Source organism: Amphibalanus amphitrite, unplaced genomic scaffold (assembly GCF_019059575.1).
Source record: "Amphibalanus amphitrite isolate SeventyFive unplaced genomic scaffold, NRLGWU_Aamphi_draft 000058F_arrow, whole genome shotgun sequence".
Lineage (NCBI taxonomy): Eukaryota > Metazoa > Arthropoda > Thecostraca > Balanomorpha > Balanidae > Amphibalanus > Amphibalanus amphitrite.
In genome coordinates, this window is record NW_024881554.1 from 1,060,486 (window position 1) to 1,074,610 (window position 14,125).

The window sequence follows — 14,125 nt, forward strand, 5'->3', positions numbered from 1 at the left end:
GTCTGCCTCATCTGTGGAAGCCACTTTGATCCGACCCGTCAGTTGGTATCTGTTTCGATCTGGTCGATCAGTGGTGCTTTGCCGGTAGAAAATTAAGTCTCGACTATCTCGACTTCCTCACTCACCTCTGCCGCTACTGTCTGTGCTAGATCAGCAGCATCGCGACCCTCTCTCCCCTTGCACAGTTGTTATCTGAACCTCCCCCTCTGCACAGCTGCTGTCTGTGATGCTGGAGCTGCAGACTGCCGTGCCTGAACCCTACCAGGCCCTTCTGATAATTCTAACCCCCTCCTCTGTTACATAGCTGCTGTCTGTGATGCTGGAGCTGCAGACTGCCGTGCCCGAGCCGTACCAGGCCCTGCTGCCGCACATCCTAGCACCGGTGCTCTGGGAGAAGACGGGCAACGTCCCGCCTCTGGTGCGGTTCATAGCGGGCTGTGTGCGGAGAGACCCGCAGGCCATCATACGAATCGACAAACTGGTGAGGAACGGTGGTATCTTTATAAGACAGAAGCTGGGCGTCAACGTCACCGTAATTCATCACCTTTTATCCGTGGTAACTCTGTGGCGTTTGCCATAGTTTCCAGATTCGCATAGTGTTAAATTTTGAAGCTAATATTTATTACGGCCGTTACAAATTAGTATCAAATGAAACGTTATGTGAGTCATCGCGCTGGAATCGGTGTTTAGCTTTGAAACGGATATGCACGAACATTGTCTTTGTTGTCAGTGTTCCATATCCCCACGTCCCAGACTCCAAGGAATAACAAAACAGCAAGTGCTTAGAAGGAAAATGCTCCTGTAGCCAATCTTTTGAACATCCTAATGCTTATCGATTAAAGATTAGCGATTTAGTGTCACATAGTTGAAAGGTAAACCGAGAGCGACTTGATTCCACGTGCTCTTGGAAAGCACAAAGGTCACCAAATACCAGGCACCCCCCTTGATACCGGCCATCTTGGGTGGAAAATTGCTTTAACCAGCTACATCTAATTATTTTTAGTTTCAACTCCAATATTTTTATGATGCTAAGAATGTGTGCAAAGGTATTTGGAAATTTCCTTTTCTTAACCCTCGCATGTGTAGGGGGGGGGGGGGGTCGGATGGACCCCCCATGGTTTTTCGCGAATAACTCGCGTAAAAAGCGGCCGATCGCGACGAAACTTTCAGTACCCTCACATTGATCAATTTGACACCTACCCTGAAAATTTCATGACCCTGACCCAAATGACCTCTGACCTGTAACCTCTTTTCCGAGACCATTTTTGGCCGGAATCGCGATTCTGCGTATGTCGGCTCGCATTAGCCGCGCGTTTGCAAGCTTTTCGTGGTTTCAAACGTTCAAACATGTGATTTGATGTTGCTTCCATGCATTAGGGTGGGTGTCAAGGTCACCTGAAGGTCAGGTCAGGTCATTGACCTTTGGTGACCTCGGGTGACCTCGGTTCACTTTTTCGAGCTGTACATGTTTCTAGGCTAGTTTTTGGAGCTGAATTCGAATTCAGCAACCATTTGAACATTTACGAAGTAGTTTTGGTGCCTTCGTAACATGTTACGAAGCTGTCAGAGGCGGTTTACACGTACTACGAATACCCGTCACGACGCCTACTGGTTGACCTGACCTGACCTGACCCGACCTGGTCTAAATGCGTAAAGACATCATCTGTGATCAAAACTAACACGATATTCGTGATCAGCACCCCGAAAAACCCCTTAGCAGCCACACTTTACGACTTTCTAACAGGTCCCGATTTTCCCGACTTTGGGTCATTGACCTGACCTGGAAGGTCAAGCAATGATCTAGGACCTTAAAATTGGGTATCATCGGCTTCCTCTCGTCACGGGCAACACGCTCGTTTTTTCCGCGAAGCTCTAGCTCGATCAGGGGCCAAACGGCAAGGGTGGGGGGGGGGGGGGTCCAACCGACCCCCCCCCCCCCTACACATTAGAAGCTGGCAAACGCCGCACACATGCGAGGGTTAATTAAAATCGAATTCCCCGTAATTACAACCGGGCTTTGCAGTGTGCCTTACGCCAGCGCAGTGGCACAACGCGTTCTCGTTACGTCGTCGGATTCGTACCTGCGTGGGATTTAAGGATATGCTGCTATATGAAACAGAGACAGTTCATGAATTTAGACGAACGGCCAGCACTTTTCATCTCATTTAGGCGCGAGTTTATCATCGCGGTGGCATTTTCGGGCGCCTACTCCGGCACATTTTACGATTATGAAGTATTGCGCGGAGTTTCTGTGGTTATCTCTTTGCCGGCTCGCCTCGTGCGTGGTTTATTACGGTCGAGGAGACTGGGCGGGACCTCTATTGATCGCGGCATTCCTGCCTTGCTACTCAACCCCTTGTGCCCTCCCTGTTGGCGTGGATACATCATATTCGCTTTTTATGCACAAAATGTACCATTTTGTGTCCTCTTTGGCTTTAATCATTTACTAGTGTATTTGCAATAGTTTTCTTGGTAAAATTCCCGTCATTTTTTTTTTAAGCATAAGGCTCCCTTTCGTTCTTGTTTCACGGTCTAGTCGTGTTTTGAAAACCAGTTTATTTGTTATTGTCTGCTATCAAAGTCCAGGCCTGTAGCCTTTCTCCCCTGCCTTGTTCGACGCCCTTGGATCGCCCTTAGATATCCCAGGTGGGACCCCCTCATTGACACGGTAACGAATTGACAGCGGCGCAGGGCTGACACGCCAATTTTGTCCGTGGGACTGGCGTCACGCCACCGTCCCTAGCGTCATGTCCCCTCTCCCTGTAGTACCGACGTCCCAGGTCCCAGATGCGTGTCCTCGACCGCAACGGCTGACCTACCCGACCCTTCTTTGACACCTCTCCTCTCCCACACACGTACAGTTATGACGCCGCTCCAGTCCACATCTAACTCCCCCTCCCTCTGTCTCCGGCAGCCGGCGCTACTGGGCGTCTTCCAGAAGCTGATCGCCAGCCGGGCGAATGATCATCATGGATTTACTATCGTCTCGGCCCTATTCGAGTCGCTGCCAGAGTAAGTGTCCCGTCACTCTTTTTACACACACTAATATGATATTTATAGTTGTGTGCCGTGTATTTAGTATAAAACGCAACGCAATGAGATCAGGCATGTAGCCAACGCCTGTCGCTCGTATGGAGCAAACGCGAAACCACCGCATACAGTAGACCGGAGGACGCTCCTCGCATTATTGCCCATTTCAGCTGAAATTAGCATGATTTAAACCTTCATCTAACCTTCATACCTTGTTAGTTCGTAGCATGCCTCTGCCTCGTCTTTTCGTTCGTTCTGTGTTGTATTGTACGTCTTTACTGCCCTGCTGCTGACCTGAGCCGGCCCGTTCTGACCGTCCTCAGGGCCGCCATGGAGCAGTACACCCGGCAGTTGTTCCAGCTCATGTTCCAGCGGCTGACCAGCAGCAAAACGGTCAAATTCGTCAAGAGCCTGCTAGTGTTCTTTTTCCTGTTCGCCCACCTGCGCGGCGGCCAGAAACTCATTGACGTCATCGATAACATCCAGGCCAAGTGAGTGGCATGGGAAGTCAGGAGGTTTGACGGAAGGAGCGACGATTATTTAACGGAATATAAAGGCTTGCTTACATAAGCAGAGATATGCGGTACACTACGTTTTATGGGTTTAATTATGAATACACGACTTTCCTTTTGACAGCACGGCCAAATATGCACGTAGCGGAAGGAAGCAGATTCCATTCCCGTTATATATTTTGACGTCGTGGCATTTATTGATTGATTGAAAGCAGTAAATACAAATTAAACCACCTTCCTATATTGGTCAAGGTACCAGGTAACCCAAGGAAGGACCATCGACACCGCCACCTTCCGTGAACCCTGAACAATACTTTGTAGAATAGCCGACTTCTGTTTTTGATACATGATGCATAGCAGAACCATCATTAAAATAAAAAAGAAAGTTGGCTTAATGTACGGATTCCTTTTGCTTCTTTTAACCACGATCTTTCCGTCCGCTGTCTGAGTTCGTTTACCTAGCAGTCACTGAGGCTGCACTGTATCCTGACCACGATATACCGCTAACCCCGCGGCTCCCTGCGGACACTGACTCCGCTCGATCCTCCCAGAATGTTTGGCATGGTCGTGGAGCGGCTGGTGGTCACCGAGGCACAGAAGATCTCCGGCACTCAGGACAAGCTGATCTGCACGGCCGGCATGGTGAACCTGCTGTGTGACACGCCGGCGCTGCTGGACGGGCCCTACTCTCAGTACTGGTACGTTTTGTCCCACCGAATCCCCACCCTACTCTCAGTACTGGTACGTTTTGTCCGAAGAACACCCCACTCTCAGTACTGGTACGTTTTGTCCCACAGAATCCCCGCCCTTCTTTCAGTACTGGTAATCATCGGCGCATAGTACGGTATACCCACGCTACTCACAGATGGGGTGCGGACTGCGGATTATACACAACATACCGACCCTAAACTCTCAGTACGCGTACGGATTTTACACAACATACCGACCTGACTGGTGCGGATTGTCCCGTGATTTGCCGATCCTACTGGCAGTACTGATTCACTGATACGGATTGTTACACAATATACCTGTCTCACCGTACGGACCGCTACATATCACAGGGCACACGTCAGAGCGTCTCGTGGCATACCGTAGACTCTATGTTCCTCGGTATTACGGTCTACGGATCGCTACATAATGCATATACCTAATGTTACAGATCATCACGATATACCGGCCCAACTGTACGGACAGGCCCAGCCGTTTAACCCTATTCCTGGCGGGCTCCGCCGGGACAAGAAACTGGCGGGGGGGGGGGGGCGATTCGGCCCCCCTTCAGATCTCAAAAACTACACATCGCAGCGACAAACGGCGAACGGCGTTTGATAGGTCGTTTAAAGATCTACAACTTTTACATAAAACATTTTCAGGTCAGGTCAATATTGAGGTCACCAGAGTCCAGAGGTCATCAACGATAAAATGTTTTGGAATTAGTTACCTATATAACTTTTAAACTAAGAAACATAGAGACATAAAACCTATACATTTTTGTTGCTCTCGCCGAGGCGATGCGAAATAAGTATGTGATGACCTTCACAGGTTAATTTGAAATTTGACCCGAGGTCAAGGTCAGGTCATTCATCAATGAGGTTGTGGGGTATGGTCATGCTGCATACCAAACGACGCGCCTTGACCAGGCGAGCAGTTTGGTACCACTTACAAGTCTTTAGCACCATCATGTCGTGATTTATTGACAGAAAAACGATTTATGACGTCACATGACCTCAGATGACCTTTGCCGGTGCCCCTGTCAATTAGCGGCACCAGGATCATCACCGATGAGATAATCTTCCATGATACTGAAAGAATTGGGTGGTTTTGACTCGTTTACACGAAGCAGGAGGCGTTTCAATATTTTCCCATAGGCTTGCAATGTAAAGGTCACGAGTGTGGCCTGACCTCAGGTCACAGATATGAAAATTCTGAGATATACAAATTGCACATACTGGTACCCTAACTAAAGCCTGAAGAGAAGAAATTGATCGGTCAAAAACTCTAGCTCTGGCGTGATTGCAAACTTTTCTGAGGTAGGGTCACCAAACCGCCTCTGGTGACCTGACCTGAGGTCAGATCAACCCAAAATTTTCAGAAATGTTGCGTAAAGGCCTTTAAGGAAAAGTCAGAAAATTTGAGCTTCCTAGCTCAATGCGTTTGGGAGAAATAACCAAAAAACCTCAGGGGGGGGGGGCTCATGAGCCCCCCCCCCCCCGCCAGGAATAGGGTTAACTGAACAGTGTACAACCTAACCATACGCACCGTCCTCAACATATCGATTGAGTTTTACTTGCTGTCCCTCGACGTACCGACCTAACTATACGGATCAGCTCGTAACGTACAGGTCTTTCTCTCAGCCCTGGTTTTGGCCCGGCCTCAGTTCTCGGCGCCGCTTCTGAGAAAACATTTGGAAATTTTTCATCGTTCAATTTCGTAAGCGATGAATCTGTTAAAGAATTCGAGGAGATAATTTATTCCACATTTACTTTTCTTCAGACGCTCGCTGCCTTATTGCTTCAATTTCTTTTAATATCTTATTGGAGCAGGTTTTTTCCAGTAACTTCGGATAGACCGAAATCCCTCGTTTAAGTTTCTTTCCATTTCTGTGGATTGTCTCAAGCAAAAGATACTTTGAAGTGCTAACTTTGAAGTAGAGCACATTACCACAAGTTTTCAGGATGATGATGATGACGCATTATTTAAACGTCACACGAACGGTTTCGAAAATATATCGCATACTATCGCAAGAGGTTGCGCCGGCAAGTGTGCCAGTGCTGCCAATGTTTGATCTCCAGCATGTGAACCGTACCCCTTTGGGTGCCGGCTAATGCTGTCACTGCAGTCGGTTCGTTTCACTGACCTTCTCCAGACACATGGACGTGTCAGTCCCAAGAACAAAGAAGACGCATGTCCAGACACATAAATGCGCGCTACAAACGGATTAGCGCATGATGCTCAAAGCGAAATCCACATGTACTGCACAGTTACTTGCTCATGTATCTAGGGTAATAGCCGACCCGCGCCGCTTTCTGCTGACCGCTGACCGTCGACCGACCGTTCCAGGGCGCCCATTCTGCAGGCGCTGATCGGCCTGTTCGAGCTGCCCGAGGCCGAAGACGGGGTGGAGGACGCGCACTTTGTCGACGTGGACGAGTCACAGGGCTACCAGGCGGCCTTCTCACAGCTGCTGTTCGCGCCGCCGCCCATTCACGATCCGCTCAAAGGTGAGATAGAAACAACGACACTCATTCACGACCCGCTCAAAGGTGAGATAGAAGCACATTCATCCGTTCGTTACCGACCCCTCACTCCGCCTGAATTATTCGCACAATGCTGCAACCGCGCGCATCTTCCCCATCCCCCCCCCCGCACTACACACTCTGACTCTCACACCCGACAAGCTACTCCTTTTGCCCTGAATTGTCCGCCGAAGGCCCAGGCTTTCCTTTCAGATTCATTCCCCTCTGAGCTTCTCGTTCGATGGCACGGCGACCCGCCACCACCTCAATTACCAGGCTGCTGCAGCGTTGGCTGTGTCGTGGCTCGCTGTTTTAGCGTGTCCTCAGCTGTATGCTATCTCTCGACCTCCCGTCTCTGTTCCGTCCAGCTATATCCTGCCGCATGGAATGAAAGAAACTTCACTTAATGTTGTCCAAGTTTTTCAATCGTGCCGTGAGAATGGTGTCCGTGGTTTTGTCTCGTGAAGGCGAAGGTCTTTCTTGGGTTCATAATGCATAAATGTGGAGGTGCCATTTATATGAAAATTGTTGCAAGAGGATCTCATTTTGAGACTGTTATTGCCATGGATATACTTTCCATTTCATTCTATTTTTTATTTAACCGTTACTTTAACCCTGTAGTGCATAAGTGACCGAGCACTTGACTTACTGTTTTCTTTTCTAATTGCTTCCTTCGAGGTACGGCACAGTAGATGGAGTTTGAATTCGATTTCGATTGTTGGTCTGGGCAGCTGTTTTGATGCATTGCTCGCCACGGCCCCAACGGAGCGCTGCAGCCGGTTCAACAACTGGCCTTAGCCCACTTGAGTGCTCTCTGTGAACTCATTGAATATTAATAACTATTCGTTTTTTGTTCTCCTGCTGCCAACGACGAACAAAAAGCTATTCTTCTCTTATGCCTCCTCTTTCTATTCGCATGCGCATTTTATCACATTCCCCGAACATCATACTAAAAATGTTGACCCGATGGTAACTTCTTGGAACACGTAACTCATACGCTTTCAACCCGCAAAGCTTCTATGACCCAGGGCTTTGGGTCATAGAACCGTGGACGAATCGGGATGAATTCCGGTGCGTTTATGCACGAAGATTAATGAACCGGCTGTCGTGCCATTAATCTAAATATGTCGAGCGGCTGAAAAGGAAACGGTGTTCTCTCGTTATCGATGTGTCCCCCCGTGAACCGGACTCCGCGGCGGCTTTCAGCGCTGTTCGATGGCTGATGCTCGCAGACGCCGGCAGCGGTATCCGGTAACCGCCGGCGATATTTCTGAACCGGCGCGGGTGTGTGGGCGTGACGATAGACGGCCGTGTTTTGCCAGCGTAGCTCAGCGGTTCGAGTCGTCGTCGCGCTGTTAGGAGACATGGGTAGTTACCTCGCTCAGCCGCCCACTGGGGACGTGTCTTCACTTCGCCTCTAGCCAACCCCTGCCGCTGGCTTGGCATCATCGCTGGGCATGGCCCTCACTCCTCCATGGGGCGTGCCATGTTGTTAAAAGCTAAGGCCGTCAGCTTTAGCGGATAGCGCGCTGGCCACTGTTTTAGGTTAAGGGATTATTTCTAATGACCGTTTTTTAGGTGGCTGGTGCGTCGTTCGGACAGTTTTCAGAAACTCACGCTGACTCTGGCATTGTTTGGTAATCCTGCGGACTCCGGGAGCCCAGAAATGGCGAGGTCGACGCCAACTTTAGCTCATCACTGCCGCCTGCTCTGGAGGTCCGTTAGAGATGTCTGCGTTCTGGTCTGATCCAGTTCGTGTGTGGGCTCAGACGCAGCGTTGGGCAAGCTCGATCTGGTTACCAGACAGGATCTGTACTGCTCGGCAGCTTCGCGGCTCCGCCGGAGAAAGGCAGATCGACATGGCGTAATCTGAAGGAATGATATGGAAAGCGGACCCGATGCAGCGCTTCCTTGAGGCATGCTTCTGTTGCAGCTTATAAAACTAGCCTATATTTATTTATCAATCTCCAATGTAACAATTTAAAAGCGTTAATTGATGTGTGCGTCATTATTTCTTTGAACCGTTGTTCTTACTCAAGATAACTTTACTAATAGTTCTTACTATCATTCACAGCTGAGTGGGTATATTTTTCGCCGATGCTGTTGTTACTATTTTTAGTGTTAGATAAAATTACTGGAGCTCGGCTGATGCAGTGTTTCCGCCCATGTTACTGGGAGCGCACGTGAGCCGTTGTCAGGGGCGCTGTGACGCGGTCAGGTAGCAGGCATTGCGACGTTTTTACAAAGGGCCCGTAACGCCGGCGGCGCTGTGGTGAGGGGAGGGGAGAGAACGGTAGCCCCTGCGGCACGCACGCGTCGGTCGCCAGAGACATTGTTAGGCATTGTGGGGGTGGTAATACGGGGCCAGACAACACCGGCGGCACCTCGTTATGTCCGGGGCGGGACGGGACGGGACGGGCGCGAACCGGTGCAGTCCGGGCAGCGGCGGGTGGCTAGCGGGCGACTCTCGGTCTCCGCGCCCCGCCGCGGCGGCCGGCTCATGGCGGTATTTACCGCCGCTACCGACCGTGCCTCCATCGCCGCCCGCTTCCGCCGCTCGCCGGCTCACAAGTCCCGTCCAGTTAGGATAGTCCTATCACGGTGCCGGCGGCGTCTCGTGGATCGTGTCAGGACCAAACCGTTACTGACGGCGTCCGGAAGGTGCGCGATAGTCTCGGAAGACACTAGTTTAGGAAGTTTGGCCGGCTCGACGACAGAGTTAAGTGACAGCCGTATTAGTGTACTAAGTTCCGAGCTGGCCAAAACCAATGGCCATCTGCCTGTACGCCAGGAATAGTAGCCAACTTCGAGCGAGCCCAGCGAGTTTGACCGGTACGTGAGTGATATGTAATGGATCGCTTAGAGACCGGACCAGACCTCGCGGAGTAACGTATGGACGTAATGCGGCTGTACATACACACTGACTACCGTCAGGAACACAGACGGCTTCTTATTAACGAAATATAATTTACGAGTATAGTTCCGAGTTAAGTACTTCAGGGTCGTGTTTTACGTGCTCAGTGAAATGGCCGTCAGCTTATTATGTTCCCACCGTCGAACAAAAACTGTCGGCGTTTTCATGAGCATTGCGGCGCCTGTCGGCTGTGCCAGTAGGGCATTCGTATTGACGTCTCCGAGGTGGTTAGTGGACATCGAGGTCCCCGCGGACGCCTTTCGGCCGTCGCTGCTCCAGCACCATCGGTGTTCGGTCGATACGCACCGTTAGGTTGCTACGTGTCCAGGTAAACATTGGCCGAAAGGCAATGGGTACCGGTGCGTCCAGTACCGAGTGGCCCCCGTGGCGGCCGAGTGTCCGCGCCGCGCACCGCCCTTGCTAGTTGAGACACTGAGTTATCGTCGGACGGAGTCGGAGCTCTGTGGACCACTGTTGGACTTTCCTGTGGGGATAGTGGACCAGCATCGGACCGCCAGTCGGACCACAGTGGACCACCATCGGAGCTGGCGGCCGAACAAAGAGAAAATACCGAACGTCGATTCAGGACAGCGGATACTCGACTTCTATCAGTCCAAGAACACGAACGAGCGGTGTCTGGATACTAAACTGACTTCCCACCGCCATCGGACCTGGCACGCCGTATCTGGAGTGATCTGCGCGAGTGCCGTGCTCCGCCGCCATGGGTCTGCGGCTGGCCTCGTTCTGGACGGGCGTGCTGTATACGGTCCTGCACCTGTTCGTGCTGATCGCTCTGGCGGTGCTGGTGGGCCGCGGCGCCGTGTCGGCCGGTCAGCTCGTGGTACCGCTCACCATGCTACCCTGCGTGCACATGGCCGTCTCCGTGGAGATGGCGTTCGCCGCTCACAAGTGCGACCCATTCGGGGTGGCCGTGTGGCTCGCCTGGTTTGGCGTGTGGCTGCCGGTGGCCACAGGTCTACTGGCCTGGCTGGCCATCGGCTGGATGGCGGCGGGCGGGCAGCTGTCTGTGGCGCTGACGGTGCTCTCCAGTCTTCTCCTGGCGCTTCTCTGGCCGCCGTACGCGGCAGTGGCGCTGTTCTACTACGAGCTCGTTAAGTCGGAGAAGCCCAAAGAGAAGCCGGTGGCCTGATCTGCTCCGGCGGAGTGGTGAAACGACACGGAACGCAGAAGGCTGGAAGAGATGGCACTGGAAGATTAGACGTCCCAGATGATCACCAAGTGTTCATCCGAATTGTGACGCGATTTATGAGTTTGTCACTATAATGTGACGTGCATTGAGGAGTTTAAACGAGAAACGAGAGAAGAAATGGACTGGACGCCATGAAACAGTTGCTTTGTCATCGGTGAAACGTCATATTGATGAGCGACCGTGGCAACGAAATATTATCTAATCAAGCACAGTATGGTGCTGCGTCCATTGCCAGTTTTTAGATGTGTTTCTGTGCGGCTGGTCGGTCCTAGCCGCTGTCTGTGATATTCGCTCCCGGCGCTGATGTTGAATGGACGGCTCGCTCCCGTTTAAGTGGCGGCGGCCGACAGGGTCATACGGAGGGGGTGGGGGGAGGGAGAAGGATGATCACTTGTACGCCTTATGCCTTTCGCCTTCGCGAGATGCCCTACGCAAGTCAACTATGCATGTTGATTGTTGATGTTTTACTCATACCCAGTATCTATACTCGTATTCATTCATCATAAACTAAGTTATGTATACCTTCACGTAAGCTTATACACATCTTATTTTTTAATCACCCTCGTCCGTTGTTGTCTAAATACATTACGAAATTCCCAAGCCGCTGCTTATTTTAAAGAGCATTGGTACAAGATAGGCTTGAGACCCGCCTTTGTCGTTGAACGCTGCCGACTTTGTCCTACGCCGCTGGAGATGCCCCTATGTTCGGTGCACCAATGCATGCGGGGTTGTTCACCTGGCCGACGGCCCTGTCTCTGCTCCTCTTCCCCGCCCCCGACCGATAAGGAGTTCAAGTGAAACATCCTTTATTCCCTCTAGTGTGTTTGCATGGCGGCTCGGTCTGTTCAGAGAAGGCCACGGTATGTTCTCCTTGCATTGTGTTTCCTGAACGATCGACGAGTTTCTCCGTAGGATGTAATTAATTGATAAGGCGAATTTCCCGTTGATGCCGTCTTCACCCCCGACTTCCGAGTGAGGTGTGAGACGGGCCGGAGTGGGTACCAGTAGGGGAAGGTGGGGTAAGACGGACCAGCTAAGGTTTGAGGCCGCATATCTTGCTACACTGCTCTCGTAACTCATAGTGTTCATAGTCTTCTGAATGCTCAATCCTTCCTCTTTTGATATGTGTAAAGACTGAATTTCAAATTAAAGACATCTAGGTGGTGGATGCTCTTAATGGGGGACATGTCAAAAACTCAGACAAGAAAAAACGCGGGGTAAGACGGACCACCCAGCAGTGCCTGCTATCCATTCATGCTTGGTACAGTTCTAATCTGTACTCGAGTAAGTTGAAGTAAACAAAGTGGTTGAGTGGTAAAATAACTGTCCTAAAGTGTGACTATAACTAAGTTTATAACGTTGTTCTTCGCAGCAAAGTGCAAAATAGAAACTAATCATGCAAGAAAGGCGCCGAAATTGAATTACCCGTAAACCTCTTATATTAGATCGGTTTGACGAAAACTCAACACTTTTCTCAATAACTCAAAAGCTATGCATCCTAGCCGCATAAGCTCAAGGTGGCCATTGTTACGAAGGGAAACAAAGGTAGTGAGTGCATAAAGCAGTAGATAACAGCAGCGGTTCAGCCGGGAGGGCTGGTGGTCCGTCTTGCCCCGCTGGGCCGTCTTACCCCACCTTCCCCTACCAGGTTTCCTGGCTGTGTAGATTGAGCAATTAAGCATTGGTGGATATGTTATGTTGAAGTGCCGCTCTCCTCATCGCCAATGTTGAAAAGTGCTATAGTTGGTGAATAGCGCAAATCGCTTCCATGAGGTAATGAGCCTTCAGTTAGTGTTTTACATGATCAAGTCATCCTTTTTGAGCTCAGATCAAATTTTTACTGAAAATCCCATCACAGGCTGCGACATTAAAAACTCGTTTGTCATTCCCCATGCCGTCCGATCTAGATGCCGTTCCACACATTTTCGTTGGCCTCGGCCGTCCTCGGCACTGTGGCCGCGCCGATCACGGCCTTTCCAGGCAGGCCGGCGAGTGAGACTGCGTGGGTAGACTGTGCCGCAAGACAGCCGAGCGCGGCGGCACAGTCTATTTATTGGCCGTCGGACGGCCGCGGCCAGCCCTGCAGCGCGCCTTCCTCAACGTCATGGCATCTTTAGCGTAGGGGAGAGTGGGGAAAGATGCCCAGGGTTTGACTATGTCATATATTATTCGAAAATGACGATCGGAAAGCCAAAACTTGAAGTTTCAACGGAAGCCGACATCATTTTTCTCCAAAATATCACTCTTTCGTGCCTGAAATATGATAACTTTTTTTGCTATTAAGCATTTTCCTGAAGAAGTGAAAGGGGGCATCTTACCCCACAGGGTGGGAAAGACGCCCCCTGGGGTTGGGTAAGATGCCCCCTGCACTATAAGTGACATAAATAGGCACGTAAATCGCCTGAACGAATCAGTAGTCCCTTCGAGCCTGCAGTAGACACCAAACGTCATCGTAAGGGCCCTCAAAAGTAGTCGTAAGGGGCTTCAGAGGTCATCGTTAGGGCCATCATAGTCCAGCGTGGCCAAACAAGCCTCCGTGGTGGCGTTCGGAGACCACTGTGGGCCCTTATAGGTCTTTATGATGCTTGAGGGCCCTCGAGTCCATCGTGGGGACCTCAGATGCCAGCGCGGCCCGTGGAGCCAACGTGGGAGCCCTCAAAGGATGTCGTGAGGGGCCCTGGAACCAATAATGGGGCCCACAGAGGCCGTCGTGAGGGCTCTCAGAGTCAGGTGCCGCCCAAAAAGTCGCTGTGCGGGCCGAAAGACCGGCATGGGGAGCACCCGACCGTACTGGACTCTCAATAGTCCCAGATCGGCTTTTGTCTCTCAACACAAGTATGTAATAAATGATTTGACGGGCTGCTTGGAGGACAGCCTACGGATTTAGGGGGGCGTCTTTCCCCATCAGGACAGGGGGCATCTTACCCCAAGGTACCGAAGTAACATTAAATCAGCACCATTTGTTAGCCATAAAACTACACCCTGAAACAAACTGTTTGGGACACAGTACATGCATGTTAATGTATCACGACTATAGCAAGGGACGCAAAAATTAGCTACCTTCTTTGATATTTACAATGTTTTGACGCCAAAATATTTTTTGAAAGCAGCAAATAAAAAACATGCAATCACCAGCCAGCCGTTGCCCAACTGAGCTTCGCAAATTTTTGTGCAGTTAACAAGGCAGGCTTCCGCTTTACGCTAAGAGCATTAATTTCCAGGTTTG

General features: G+C 50.8%; 1 protein-coding gene across 8 annotated transcripts in view; it reads left to right on the plus strand.

The window, feature by feature from the left end:
* Positions 1-14,125, plus strand: part of LOC122378373 (exportin-2-like) — a 32,275-nt gene that overhangs the window by 16,713 nt on the left and 1,437 nt on the right. For all 8 annotated transcript variants that reach the window (XM_043359359.1, XM_043359356.1, XM_043359357.1 and 5 more), the window contains 5 exons: positions 305-481; positions 2,915-3,012; positions 3,354-3,521; positions 4,094-4,240; positions 6,600-6,760. In XM_043359359.1, coding sequence (XP_043215294.1) covers positions 305-481; positions 2,915-3,012; positions 3,354-3,521; positions 4,094-4,240; positions 6,600-6,760 — 751 coding nt within the window. The remainder of the gene's footprint in view (positions 1-304; positions 482-2,914; positions 3,013-3,353; positions 3,522-4,093; positions 4,241-6,599; positions 6,761-14,125) is intronic.